Source organism: Gymnoscopelus microlampas (assembly GCF_963454915.1).
Source record: "Gymnoscopelus microlampas genome assembly, chromosome: 6".
NCBI classification, from domain to species: domain Eukaryota; kingdom Metazoa; phylum Chordata; class Actinopteri; order Myctophiformes; family Myctophidae; genus Gymnoscopelus; species Gymnoscopelus microlampas.
The window spans coordinates 53,643,566-53,658,521 of NC_139943.1; the positions used below are offsets into that span (position 1 = coordinate 53,643,566).

Consider the following 14,956-nt stretch of genomic DNA (forward strand, 5'->3'; position numbering starts at 1 on the left):
TCACCAGCTGTACTGATTATCTCTGCCCACCGGAGCTCATCATAATCACCTTGTATCTTCTCTGCAAACACATAATTGCTCTCCTGTTGTCGTCGTTGTTGTCGTTTGTTTCCCCCTTCCTTCTTTTTTTTCTCACGTCTGGTATTATAGCAACGACTAATTGATCCATGAAGCACCACCCGGGGCCATGATGATGGCGCCGATAAGGCCTCATTACCGCCTGGTGCTGCTGGCATTATGGGTCGGCGTAGGAGTGAAGAGGGTTGAGGTTCAAGGTATATATATATGATTGACCCCCTTGCACATTAGATCAGTGGTTCTCAACCATTTCAGGCCAGGTCCCCCCAAAATAATCATATTTGAACTGGGGACCCCCCCCCCACCCCCATCCTGCACTTGGAATTGTAGGAGTTGAGGCATTACATTATAGTTTGACTCGGTTCCACAGAAAAATAGCAGATCTACAAGCTCACAACGCCTCACGTTGCGAGGCGTTGTGAGCTTGTAGATCTGCTATTTTCAAAATGTTTGCCTCTTTCTTATAATATTTGACAATTTGACCAATGTTTGAGCAGTTTTTATAGTATAGTTTGATGATTACTTTTGATGCAGTAATGGTCTTTTTTATTTTATTTTAGGTAATAAAAAGGTCTTAAAAGTCCTTAAATTGTCACTTCACTGTTATCTGGGGACACCCCCCCCCCCCCCCCCAAAGATAATGTGGGGACCCACAGGTTGAGAACCACTGCATTAGATGTATCTGCACATTACCTACACATTTTTAAAAAATGCTGCTAAATGCTATTGTACCTTGTCTAAGACAAGACCTAAACTCCAGTGTTTTATCATTATTGTATATTTTTTAAATATATATATATATATATATATATATATATATATATATATATATATATATATATATATATATATATTCTGCTTGACTATTATTACGTTAGAATGTCATCACATTTGCGGAACAAATCTCAAAAACCTTTCGCTGCTTGTACTGTACTTGTGTAAATTAGTGACACATAAGCCTTCTTGACTCTTCAAGGTGAGCTGATGAAACAGTCCCGGGCGCCCCTGATCCCCCACCGGCCCTTCGTGGTGGTCTGGAACGCCCCCACCGAGTCCTGCCGCCTGCGCTTCAAGGTGGACCTGGACCTCAGCGTGTTCGACATCGTCGCCAACCTCAACGAGACCCTCAGCGGGCCGAACGTCACCATCTTCTACCACAGCCACCTCGGACACTACCCGTACTACCTGAACTCCGGCGTGGCCGTCAACGGCGGCCTGCCGCAGAACCAGAGTCTGTCCAAGCACCTGAGCAAGGCCCGGGCCGACATCGACAAGCTGATCCCGCACAAGGACTTCCGAGGCCTGGGCGTCATCGACTGGGAGAACTGGAGGCCGCAGTGGGTCCGCAACTGGGGCTCCAAGGACATATACCGCAACAAGTCCAAGGAGCAGATCAGGAAGCTGCATCCCAGTTGGCCGGAGAGCAAAGTGGAGAAAGAGGCGAAGGAGCGCTTCGAGAGGGCCGGGCAGATCTTCATGAACTCCACCTTGGGCTTGGCCGAAAGCCGGAGACCCAACGGTCTGTGGGGGTTCTACCTGTTCCCGGACTGCTACAACTACGGGTACAAGCAGCACCCGCACCGCTACACGGGCGAATGCCCCAACGTGGAGCACGTCCGCAACGACCACCTGATGTGGCTCTGGAGGGAGAGCACGGCGCTCTACCCGTCCATCTACCTGGACTACGAGCTCAAGTCCTCGGCCAACACGGTGAAGTTCGTCCACTATCGCGTCAAGGAGGCCATGAGGATCGCGGCGATCGCTCGCGCGGACTTCACCCTGCCGGTGTTTGTTTACTCCAGACCTTTCTACGCGTACACCTTCATGGTGCTTACTGAGGTCAGTGACATAGAGAAGAAATCACTATAGATTCTGGGCTTTAGTCTAAGAGTAGTACCTTTCTGGTGTGTGTATATATGCTCATTTGTCATGGGCCAATTACAGTTTTTGTTGGTGTAATTTTATCCATTTAGAATCAAATTATAGTCTGTCTGTCTGTCTGTCTGTCTGTGTGTCAGTTCAGGTGGTGTACACACATTTTTTATATATAAAAGAAGTTGTAAGCCGTAAGCAGTTGTAAAAAAAAATTGTGCAAATCTTTGAATGTATGTTTTAAAGCGAATATTTTTAACTCCAATCTGTGCTTCTGGGGGTCCCTGGAACAACATATTTTCAGATAGGTGGTCAGCGGCCAACACATATAATTTTGGGCGGTCCTTGACATGAAACATTTTGAGAACCACTGATTATAACTGATGTTCTTCTTTTTCAGAAGTTTTTCTTTTTCAGAATTTTTTTTTAGGATTTAGAAAACATTTGTAGAATCCCCCAGAAACAAAGATTTGATTTACAAATGTTCCCTTTTGTAACTGTTCGCTAAAACATACTGTATATATTCAAAGATTTGCACAAATGTTCTTTTTTTTTAATAGTAGATTAATGGGTTAAGCTACTGTTCTTGATAAAAAGCTACACGGTGTGTTTGTGCACAGTCGGCCTCATGTCACGGTCTCATGAATAAACATGTGTGCTGAAGCCGAGCAGTGGAGACGAGCGGGGTCATTAATCTCACGGAAACGTCTGGGGGCTGTCACTGAACTATGAGTGGAAGGCCTCCAGCTAGAAGGCCTTACGTGACCTCTCAGCGTTCAAAAGCATATGATCACTGCTTACACAGTCAAATCCTCAGTGTTCATTTATAGCATTTGTACTGTAACTCCAAGAGTGTAGAAGGCCAGGCGACCTTACATGACCTTTCAAAGTTCCAAAACATATTTATGAGGGACTGCTTACACAGTCAAATTCTCAAGGCATTTGTAACTCGGAGAGTGTGTAAATGGAACCAAAATGGTTCCATTTGAACAAAATGGACCCTTACGGGACTGGTTGGTTCCATGTACATTTTCAGAGTTAGATTAACACTGAGGATTTTGCTGTGAAGAGTCGTGGGAGGACCTGTTATTTACATGTGATGACAATCTGGGTCAGGGCTGGAAACAGATGGAAACATTACACTTAAAGCTATAATCTGTAACTTTTATGTCCTTTTAATTGCAACTTGTAACGGCCAGGATTTGAACCCGCGGTTCCTCACGAGGGAAAACCAAATTTCTATCGCTCAGTCAAGGGGGAATCCTCTTGGTCTAGCGGTTAAGGCACGTACCACATAACACTGTAGGCTCTAATGCAGCCTGGCAGCGAGTCGCCGGGTTCGAATCCCGAGCCCGGCGACCTTTTGCTGCGTGTCACTCCTTGTCTGTCTCTCCCTGTTTCCTGTCACACAAATAAAGGCAGAAAATCCCTAAAAAAAAGGGGGGAATCCTCTCTTGACCACGGTGATATTTCACATATGAGTTTAAGGCAGTACTAGTTGTCAACCAGTAGGTGTCTTACACAACACAAGGGTCTAAATGTCTCAATGGAAGTGTAGAGAGACCACATCCGACCACTGCACATGTGTTAGTTATGTGGCATTAACATAATACTCCTATATAAAATATCCTTGTTATTCAATAATTAATAAGTTCTGGATTGCAGCTTTAAAGGAGTAGTTCACCCAAAACAGTGCTTACAAAATCTCCATGAATTCAAGGCTTCATGGGGTCTGAAATTGATAGAAAATAAGTACTTTTTTGGGTGAACTACTCTTTTAAGGGCAGACCTTATCAAGGTGTGAGTACTGTGTCACCTGTGTCATCATGTATTGTTCCTGCAGAGTGACCTGGTTCACACCATTGGGGAGACTGCAGCGCTGGGAGCGTCAGGAGTGGTTCTTTGGGGCTCGTCAGAATACGCCCGATCCCAGGTAAAAACTCTGACACAGTTCCTTCTGGGGGAGGACTAAGGTTCCATCTGTAGAAACAAACAAACCAACAAAACAGAGGGGGTGTGGGGGGCATTAAATCCCTACATAGTGAAAATAGGTCACACAACAAGTAATGCTCCTGTAATGTGGTAGATCTGCTATTTTAGCCATTAAAAAGTTTGGAAGAAATGTATACATTTGTCCATTAACCTTAACATTAACCCTGGATGCCAGGGTTACATAATGAGTTAGAACAGGGGTCTTCAACGTTTTCAGGCCAAGGACCCCCTAGCTGAGAGAGAGATGAAGCAGGGACCCCCTCTATAATGTATACAATTGTGTTTCAGGTTTACTTGGTCTGCTTTTTTTCCCCTCTACACCTATACCTCTTTGCCAAAAATAGCCGATCTACAAGCTCTCAACGCCTCGCAGCGCGAGGCATTGTGAGCTTGTAGATCAGCTATTTTTGGCTGAAGTTCTCCTCAGAAAAGGGATGTTAAGGTTCAAGTGGTTAAGGTAAAAAAAAAATCATATCACACAAAGATTTGGCGGACCACCTGTAGTAACTCTGAGGACCCCCTAGGGGTCCCGGACCCCCTGTTGAAGACCCCTGAGTTAGAATATGGAGATAAGAGGTTTCTGCCCGACAGCAACGATATCCCCACTGGCCATAACAATGAATGACCAGATTGATTGATTGATTGATTGAATACTATATTTAGAAAAGACATGGAAACAGTACATGGAAGTATACAATTCACAATACAAGGTCCTCTAAAATGGATCGCTCATAAAAGCAAATGGCTTAGAGAGGGGGGATATCAAAAGCAGCGGCATGGATCCTCACCAACTAAAATGCTACCCTGGTGATAATAACTAAATGGACTCACATCATTCACATACTGTACTGCTGTGTATTTCATAACCTGCTATACATTATACGTCATACGTGACAAATGAATGCCATCCATCAATGTCAGTGCTATAGAAATAACTTTATAGAATAACTGTGACAAGGCATAAAATTAGACGTGTGAATGATGTCAGCCGCCTGGCATTGTCTCAGTTCCCAGTTGGGATTCGTTTCTACAGTAACAGTAACAGTACAGTATACAGTTATACAGAATGTACAGTTTCCAGAAATAGTGGATCTCTCTCCTCTGCAGCTGTGTCATGTGTGGGTGTCTGTCGTGTGAAGAAGACCAACGTGATTATTATGGCTTCCTTAACATCCTGTTTACAAGTGGCACATAGACCAAGCATTTACTTAGTGTATCTCTGATCGGTGCTGTCACAGATAACAAACAAGAACAACTTTTATCCGTGAATCGGTTGTATCTTTTGAGTGCCTTTCATGAATGAATCTTGGGACCTTAACCACTTGAACCCCAGCACCCATATTCTGAGGGGAACATTAGCCTAAAGAAGATGCTGATCTACAAGCTCACAATGCATCACATTGTGACGGATTGTGAGCTTGTAGATCGGATATTTTTTTGTAAAGAGACTTGGTGTAGACGGGGAAAAAGTGGTCCAAGTACAGCGCCAACTCAGGTCCAGTGTACTAAGTCTAGAGGGTGTTTAAAACTCCTCATGACACACTAAATAATGATATTTGATTCTGTATATCGTCTCTGTCGGGTGGAAATGTGTCCAAAACTGTTACTTTTCAGGATTCAAATTCAAAAATAGCAAAAGTAGCAGCTCTACAAGGTCAAAACACGTCACTTCACGCTGAGTTTTGAGCTTGCAGATCTGCTACTTTTGATACATTTGTGTGATGCTGTAGTATGATCAAGTAGGACACTGATTTAATTTACGAAATGAATAGTTTAAATATGGAGATAAGAGGTTTCTGCCCGACGATATCCATGAATGACTGGAGGGGGGTATCAGAAGCCCCCAAATCAAACCCTATAGAACAGTTGTGTATTTTCTATATTTCTGAGTATTTAGGCCTATTATTCTCTATGAACTCCCGCAGAAGAACTGCCAGACGGTGAAGAAGTACATCGACGGGCCGCTGGGCCACTACGTCATCAACGTGACGTCGGCCGCCAAGCTGTGCAGCAAGGCGCTGTGCAAGAAGAACGGCAAGTGCGTCCGCAAGAGCCTGGACTCGGGCGCCTACCTCCACCTCAACCCGCGCTTCTTCCACGTGCACCGCAACCCGCCGGGCCGCCGCGGGCCCCGCTTCCACGTGAGCGGCAACCTCAACAACCACGACATCCTGGACATGAAGCACAAGTTCACGTGCCAGTGCTACCAGGGCTGGACAGGGGTCTACTGCGAGATGCCCCAGGGCCAGGCGGTGGTCCCCGCCCCGGGTCCGGGTCCGGGTCCGGGTCCGCCGCCGGACGTCCACCTGCCGCGGCCCCGGGACAACGGGCTCCTGGGGGACGTCCTGTTCCTGCTGTCGCTGCATTTCTCCTGTCTGTGCATCATCATGTTCCTGGGACTGTGTCTCATCATCAAGTGTCTGATACTTTAGAACGGTTTAGATCTCAATTTCTTTTTGTGCCAAGGACCCCCAAATTTATATATATATATATATATATTTGGCCGTGGACCCCCATCTGAAAATGTTTTGTGCCAGGGACCACCAGAAGAGAAGATTTATTCATGTTTAAAAGATTCTAAATTATTCAATAGTTTCAATGTCCTTGACTTTGTCATGTCAAGGGCCCCCAAATTGATAGTTTGAGAGGGGTTCTGGGGAAGGAAGCCGGGCGCCCGGGGGGGAGGGGGGGGGGGGACATTTTACCCATCTCATTAGGTACTGTAAATCTGATTGATTGAATTCTATATTAGCAAGATTATCAGCAGTACAGGTAGTAGGCCTACAGTCAAAAGTCATACTAAAATACATTACAAATGCGCACCGAACGTGCAAGTTACCTCCAGGTTAGGTGGGGTCGCGAGTCAATGGCAGCATTATTTTAGGGTCGCGGGCTGAAAAGTTTGGGAACCCATGCTGTAAGGGGTCGAATTGGAGCCCCCTCAAGGAACCCTGAGGGTCCCTGTACCCCACATTGAGAAGTACTGCACAGGTTCTTGGTTATGTGCCGTTAACACGGCGCCAACACGCTTCACTTGACAGACAAGTAAAGAACTAAATAAATAAAGGTAATTCTATTTGTAGCGAGTCAGCAGCTGTGTGGTTTTCAGGGGACTGCAATGAAGACATCTGACAGAGACACTGATGTCACTAATGTCATTAGTTCAACAGAGAGAGAGAGGTCACTCCAGGATGTGTACGGTTATCATTGAGACTGTTGAATGAACAGAGACTGAATACAGATTTTAAAGGACGACTACACCCATTTTCAACCTTTCTTCATATAATCGGTCCTCACTAATGCTCATGTTATGGTACCATTTGTGTCTGTACTCTGTGTGTCAGTGGAGGGCTGTGGACATGTCAGAGCCATGCCTACCAGTGACATCATCGATGGGGAATCCAAGCTAATAGAAACTGCAGGCTTTCTATTCCTGGAACGTAAGAAGTTCTCACATTAATAAAAATCTAAACAGAACATTTTAAATCTTGAATTGTGGGTATCTGAAAATATTCAAAGCCCTTATATGAGACACAGAGAGAGTAGGTTTTTTTTGTTTTGTTTTTATCATGCTCATTAGTTAGGACCAACTATATGAAGATAGGTTGAATATTTGTGAAGTTGTCCTTTAATGAACAAGAACGTATGGACATAAGCAGTGGTGGACCAAGTACAGTATACTCAACCCCAGTAGTATAGTCGAGTCAAAATGGAGATACTCCTGGGCATATGTTACTCAACTACAAGTGAAAGTTTTGCTCTGTCAAATTTGTACTTGAGTTACTCCATTAGTGATGGAGTACATGCTTTGCAATAGTTTAAAATACACATTACAAAGTATATTTTCTTTTTTTAAACCAATGCATTGCTGTGCTCAAATTTAGACATTTAAAAAAACTTTAAAAAAAAACAAGTGAACATAGCAGGTCTACAAGCTCGTAGAGCTATCTTCACATTATTTGCCATAGGCTAAAGTGATTCATTCATAATGTACAATATTACAATATTTGACTTTGAAATGCAGTGGACTGAAAGTCATGGGTATTCAAAATTACAAATACTCAATCAAGTAAATGTACTTTGTTACTGTCCACCACTGGGAGATCAGATAGCTGGGTGTCAGTGTCGTCTTGACACAGGATGGTGTTGGAGGAAGTGTTAATGACTGAGAAGATTCTGGTGAGAAAACCAAAGTTGATGTATGCGTTTTTGGATAATCATGCCTAGCCTCAATAAGATGGTCATAATTACTAAAAGGTGTGTGTTAACCTGTTAAGAACTCATGAAACAATCCAGGGGCATCTTTGGACCCTTCTTATGCTCAAGAAATAACCCCAAAACCTTCATTTCAGCACTCCTAAAATAAATAAAACAAATAATGATTATTTTCAGAAATCATGTTTAGCTCTTTAACAAAATGTTTTGAACTTGTCTGTTACACATACGGGGACAAGCAAAGGGTACACAAAACCCTCAGCCATTGGAAATGTCAGTTTTTTAAAATCAAGATTGATTGATTGATTACTTTATTAGACAGAGGCACAGTCACACATTTGGGCTAAAAGGATAACACAAAAAAAAGTCCTGAGGACTTGTTTCCATTGTGGTCCTATGTATTCAATTCATCAACATAGCATAACAAAGAAATAACACCAAAATACAATATCATCAACAAATATAAAACCATTAAGTTAGAGTAGAACAAAGGGGGCAGTGAATGCCATCGTCTTCCTGAGAGGCGAGTTTACCTTCCCTATTCTTTAAGGGACAGTGCTGTAGAAAGAGAATTTACCCATGAGAGAATAGCTGTAGTCTATAAGCTATAGTGTCAACATAAAATGACCTGCGAGAGAGACAGCGAGAACCACGTGAGGAGGAACAGCTTGACAGAATCAGAATCAACTGATCGGCTATTTTCTGCAAAGAGGTTTGGTGTAGAGGGAAAAAAGAGCAGACCAAGTACAGGGCCACGCTCAAGTTTACGAAGTATTGAGGGTTTAAGTGGTTAATGAAAACACACATTAATTGACACACCATTATGATCGTGCTGTCAAACTAGTCTATGAAGCTATCTTTGAAATCTATGAAAAAGTTTAAAATTAAAATGTATACAATATGTGGTGGTGGGGGTCCCTGCTTCATCTCTCTCTCTCAGCTAGGGGGTCCTTGGACTGAAAAACGTTGAAGACCCCTGCTGTACATGATATGGACGTTAGTTAAATTCTAGCTGTCTAGCTGTCAAGTCTATTAGTAGTCCTAATTCATCACAAGTATAATTGCTGTCAATTAAAATATCATACAAATATTTATGTATTCAGGGGTCTGATCTTTTAGAATCTGCCCTGAAACGATCAATAAAGCCACAACGCTTGGAAAAACTCTCCTGGGAAATTTCACGTTCTTCAAACTGTAGGCATGCAGTCACAGTAATTTGTTACTCACAGCAAGGTCAGCTACAATTATCCTAAACTATAATGAGTATGGAAAAGTTTGCTGGCCAGTTTTTTTCTCTCTCGCGCGCGCGTACATTACACCCCGTTGCCATCCAACGTTTAATCAGTAGGTTTTTTTTTTTAATGTATCTGCAATTTAGTGGCGACAATGCAATAAGTCAACACTTCTGTCACAACACAGTGAGTATACAGCCTCAGCTAGTGCGTCTGGACGGCTCACGTCACGTGACCAAACAATGGTCTGGTCCACGGGCCAATGAGACCCATGGGAAAGGGAGGTTCTCCCAACACTCCGGTGGCATGACATCAAATGCCGCTGTGGGTAATAAGCAGGGGGAGGGGCTGTTTGGATGGAGCTCTTGCAACAAGGGTGTGTGTGCGGGAGAGAGAGAGAGAGAGAGAGAGAGAGAGAGAGAGAGAGAGAGAGAGAGAGAGAGAACATGTATGTGTGCGTTTTGAGTTTGAGTGTGTGAAAGGAGAGCGAGAGAGTTTTTGTGTGTGTGTGTGTGTGTGTGTGTGTGTGTGTGTGTGTGTGTGTGTGTGTGTGTGTGTGTGTGTGTGTGTGTGTGTGTGTGTGTGTGTGTGTGTGTGTGCGTGCATGTGGGGGGGAGAGAGAGAGAGAGAATCTATGCGGATGTATCCATTTCTGACAGAAAATGCACAATTTCTATATTTTCGTAAGATAGTCTTCCCTGGCAATGCAACACATCTCTGTTTACACATTTCTTTGTTCCCATGTAATTGTACATACATTGTTTTGATCCACTTTTGCAATGTAAACATATGGTTTTCTCATGCCAATAAAGCTCATTTGAAAATTGAAAGAGAGAGGAGAGAGTGTACAGTATGTGTGTGAGAGGAGAGTGAGAGAGTTTTCATATGTGTGAGAGAAAGAATGTGTGCGTGCGTGCGTGCGTGTGTGCGTACGCGCGTGCGTGTCGGCAATGAGGGCTGTTGATTGCCCACATGGAGGAACTCAGCAGAATAAATGACCCCTTTGCGACTCACACCTACTTTAGGCTGTTCAGCTGTACAGGACTGTACAGGAATGGGTCGTGCTGGGCTTTTACAACTTAATTATTGTTTTTTCTTGTTACACGTGAAGTTGTGAATCTTCAAACTATATAGTCCATAGCTGGGGATGTGCGTGCGTACTGAAGGTATTTGCAGACTTTGGATAATGGACTGTATACAGCATTATCGTCTCTGCCGGGTGGAAACCTCATACTGTATGTCCAAAACTGTTACTTTTCTGAAAAATATCTAAAGTAGCAGATCTCCAAGCTCAAAACGCGTCGCTCAAAACGCGTCGCTCTGCAACGCGTCGCTCAAAACGCGTCGCTCTGCAACGCGTCGCTCAAAACGCGTCGCTCTGCATCGCGTTTTGAGCAGAACCTATAGCCTGCGGGGACCGTAACCGTGACAACATAGCCCGTGGTCGCGCATGCGCAATAACCCCAAAATCCCACTGCTTACAGTGAGACAAAGAGTTCACAAAAACGTAATAAACAGCTTAGATTTGGGGAAAGTGAAAAGAATGCAATCCACCGTGGTGCATCCGGCTTTGTCGCGCATCTAATTGGCCCGTGTTCGGGGGAGGGAAGCCGTGCGGGGGGGGGGGGGGGGGGGGGGGGCAATACATAAATGTGTGTGGGGAGGAATTAATTGGCAAGCAAGGAATTAATTGGCAAGGAATTAATTGGCGAGGAAAATGAGTAAAGAGCACACAAAAAAAGTAAAATGTGGGACGGACTGAGGTTTTTTCACTTTATAGTAGGATGTTTCAGTAGCTTAACAGACTTTTTATTATCCTTGTAGGTTTTTTTGGACACACTGCACGCGCGCACGCACTCTCTCAGCCCAATCTTTCATCAAAGCAGAAATTTCAAGAAATGTCAACAGACAGCGAGAGAAAAAAAGAAAGGCACCACTGGGCCTTATCATCAATCAGTGTGTTGAATTTTCCATGGCTGACAGAACTAAGTTTGTTTTTTTAAAGCTCTGTGTGTGTGTGTGTGTGTGTGTGTGTGTGTGTGTGTGTGTGTGTGTGTGTGTGGGGTTGTGCCTGAAACAATACTAGTAGCAGTGGTGGAAAGTAACATTTACCCAAGTGCTGTACTTCAGTGCAATTTTGAGGTATGTTTACTTTACTTGAGTATTTCCATTTTTTGATACTTCTACTCCATTACATCTCAGAGGCACTCCACTATAATTATTTGACAGCTTCAGTTACTAGTTACTTTGCAGATTTGGATTATGAAGACAAAACATACATTAACCAACTAAGCCCTAGTATGTGCTTTGGCTATTTTAAAACAGCCGATCTACAAGCTCACAACGCGTCGCAGAGCGACGCGTTGTGAGCTTGTAGATCTGCTATTTTCAAAAGATTTGTATACATTTTTAAACCTGAAATTGGACTGTCTGCATAATGAGTACTTTTACTTTTGGTAGTGTAAGCAGAATTTGAGGCCGATACCTTTGTACTTGTAAATGTGAATACAGGTCTTTTATACTTGTAACAGTGTATTTCTATATTGTGGTATTGGTACTTTTACTTAAGTACAACATTTGAGTACTTCTTCCACCACTGAAAAGTAGGCAACGTGTGATCTAATCAGACACACTTCTAGTGTTTCACGCTCAGGTTCCGTTTAACACTTCCTGTCCAGGAAGGAAACGCTGAAGTGGCGTCCGAAACGTTTTCAAACCTCGACATTACCCCTCGCCAGTGGTGTAAAGTAACTAAGTACATTTACTCAAGTACACTTTTGTGGAATGTTTACTTTACTGGAGTATTTCCCATTTTCAGTACTTTCACTTCTACTCCATTAATATATTATGAAACATACATTAACCACTTTAGCCCTATTTTATACATAGGCTGTTTGGAAATAGCAAATCAAGCTCACAACGCGACGCGTTGTGAGCTTATAGATATGCTATTTTCAAACATTGTACATACTTTTGGTACTTTAAGTACATTTTTTGATGCCAATACTTTTGTACTTTTACTCAAGTAAAATTGAATTCTGGACGTTTACTTTTACTGCCCCTCGTATCCCTATTCTTGGGAGAACACTTGCAAAAAATAGCCAAACTACAAGCTCACAAGGCGTCAGAATGTGACCCGTTGTGAGCTTGTAGATCGGCTACTTTAGGCAAATAACTAGTTGGAAAAAAGGAGGAGGCCTAATAATAGACCCCTGTGGGATTCCGGTCAATGGGTTTAAGTGGTTAATACTGCACCAGTCTGGAGGGATCAAAGACACTCACTTCAATATGCAAAAGGTCGGTTACTTCAAGGTTTTCACATGTGTATTTTCTTCATGACTAACATTATTGTTCTTGAAACAATGACAGAAACCAGACAATCTAAACAGTTACTGTAGGTAATGAAAACCATGGCAGAGGCTCAAAGGTGGCAGAATACACTCTGCAAACTCTGTGGTCTGCCCACAGACAGATCTAGTGACAGGAATGCACCACAGGGTCTGCAGATTAAAGAAATGCTTTGAGGTGTCGCGGCTGGCACACGGTCTGGGCCAGTATAAATACAAAGATGGAAGAGATGGGGGCCCACTGGAGAATCGACAGGAAAGAAACACCCAGACAAAATTGAAGAGAGAAGGCAATCACTTCAAAACATCTGTGTGCTCGCGCGTGTGCGCACGTGCGCGTGTGCACGCGTGTGTGTGTGTGTGTGTGTGTGTGTGTGTGTGTGTGTGTGTGTGTGTGTGTGTGTGTGTGTGTGTGTGTGTGCGCGCGCTCTGACATGCACACGTGCTATTGTTTGTTTGAGAAATGTTCTATATCAAGCATGTGACTCACTTCCATTTTGAAATAAATTTGAAGACGTACCACACCCTCAAAGGCAGCGATAAACATTCCTATCAACAGCCTGTTGAAGGTTTAACTGTGCAATGTTTTATTTTTTGGGGATGGATATAGATCGTAGATCATAGCTACTTTTGTGATATTCACAAAGAAAAACAAATGGGATCTCTGTGCTGCACAACAGAGAGAATATATAGTCACTTTAAATATACAGCATCATGCATCATCTACTTAAACCACAAGCAGAACTTTGTGGACGGACATTGTGTTTAGAGGAAGCAACCCCTATAACCATGCACTTAAAGATACTGTAGGTACAGTGCTGCCAGCCAGTAGTGCATGTGTGTTGATGCATAATGCATGCAACATTTTTTGTTTCACTGCATTTCCAAGAAGAACATCTTTCAGGTAGAGGTGACACATTTCTAACTGAGACTTAATTGGACACTCCACTGGGCTTTTATTTCAATTTTTTTTTCTTAACATGTAAACAGTTTCAAGCATAATTATGTGTTATTGGGGCTTTCATGAAGCTTGAATTCAGTAATTAAGAGTGTATTTCGCTGGTTGCCTGATGGCTCTGCCCTGACCCGCGTTTGAATTCGAGCCCCATCTCGAACCCATGTCTCTCCTCTCTCTCTCTCTGGCCTCCTGTCTCTCTACACCAACCTATTTTAAATAAGGCATAAGAAATGCCCAAAAGTGAAATAATCAACAACAGTTGATTTAGTCTTCACATCTCTGAAAATCACTATAATCCTATGAATGACAATAAACCTCTACAATGGATGACTGTTCTTGAACTATTATGTTTCCATCGACTGTAAGCCTTCCCGAGGAAGAATTATAGGCCTACTATATAGTTATTATGGTTGTTTATATCTAACCTTTATATTTAACCATCACTTATAGTACTTATAATACATTATGATACGGACATGATATTCTGTAGCATGTAGGGGCCAAGATGTCTCAGCTACTGTATAGGCCTGATAGCTATCGTTTTTGATACAGTCTGTTATGGTTCAGCTTGTCCTTGTAGTATAACTATGGTCTGATGCCTGTGCTCGTTGGCAGAACTACCGTACCACCGACATGAGTGTTATCGTATTTACATTTTTTACTTTACAAGTAAAAGTATCAATACTGCAATTCAGAAATACTCTAAGTAAAAGTCAGGAATTTCAAAAATGACTTGAGTAAAAGTACAAAAGTAGGCTATTGGTGTCAAAATGTACTTTAAATACCAAAAGTAGAAAGTACTCATCATACAAAATATTTTGAAAATAGATGTACAAGCTTGTGAGCTTGTAGATTGGCTATTTTCAAATGGCCGAAATGTATATAGGGCTGAAGTGGTTAATTGTGGCACTATTTATTTATTCTCCCCCAAAAGTATGGCACCTAACTACTCCCACATACTTTCACTTAGAAACTCATTCAAACTTTAAAAAATCCAGCTTACTGTGGACACGTGTGCTTGTACTTTTCTTTTTGAAATATTGTAGTTTTTTTTTTGCTCAGTGGTGCAGCAAAGTAACTAAGTACATTCACTCAAGTACTATGCAAGTGCTTACAATGCACAATACAATTTTGAGGTACTCTTACTTTACTTTCTATTTGTGTTACCTCTACTCCACTACAATTACAGCATATGACAGCTTTAGTTACATTACATTTTTGATTATTAACACAAAACCTACAGTAACCACGCATAGCCGATC

At 42.6% G+C, this 14,956-nt stretch overlaps 1 protein-coding gene across 1 annotated transcript; it reads left to right on the forward strand.

The window, feature by feature from the left end:
• Positions 1 to 1,062: 1,062 nt before the first annotated feature.
• hyal6 (hyaluronoglucosaminidase 6) lies at positions 1,063 to 6,374 on the forward strand (the record flags this gene model as incomplete). The annotated part of the gene is made up of 3 exons (XM_084058876.1): positions 1,063 to 1,917; positions 3,794 to 3,883; positions 5,868 to 6,374. 3 exons carry the CDS (start codon positions 1,063 to 1,065, stop codon positions 6,372 to 6,374), a joined length of 1,452 nt encoding a protein of 483 aa, XP_083915002.1.
• Between the last annotated feature and the right edge of the window lie 8,582 nt (positions 6,375 to 14,956).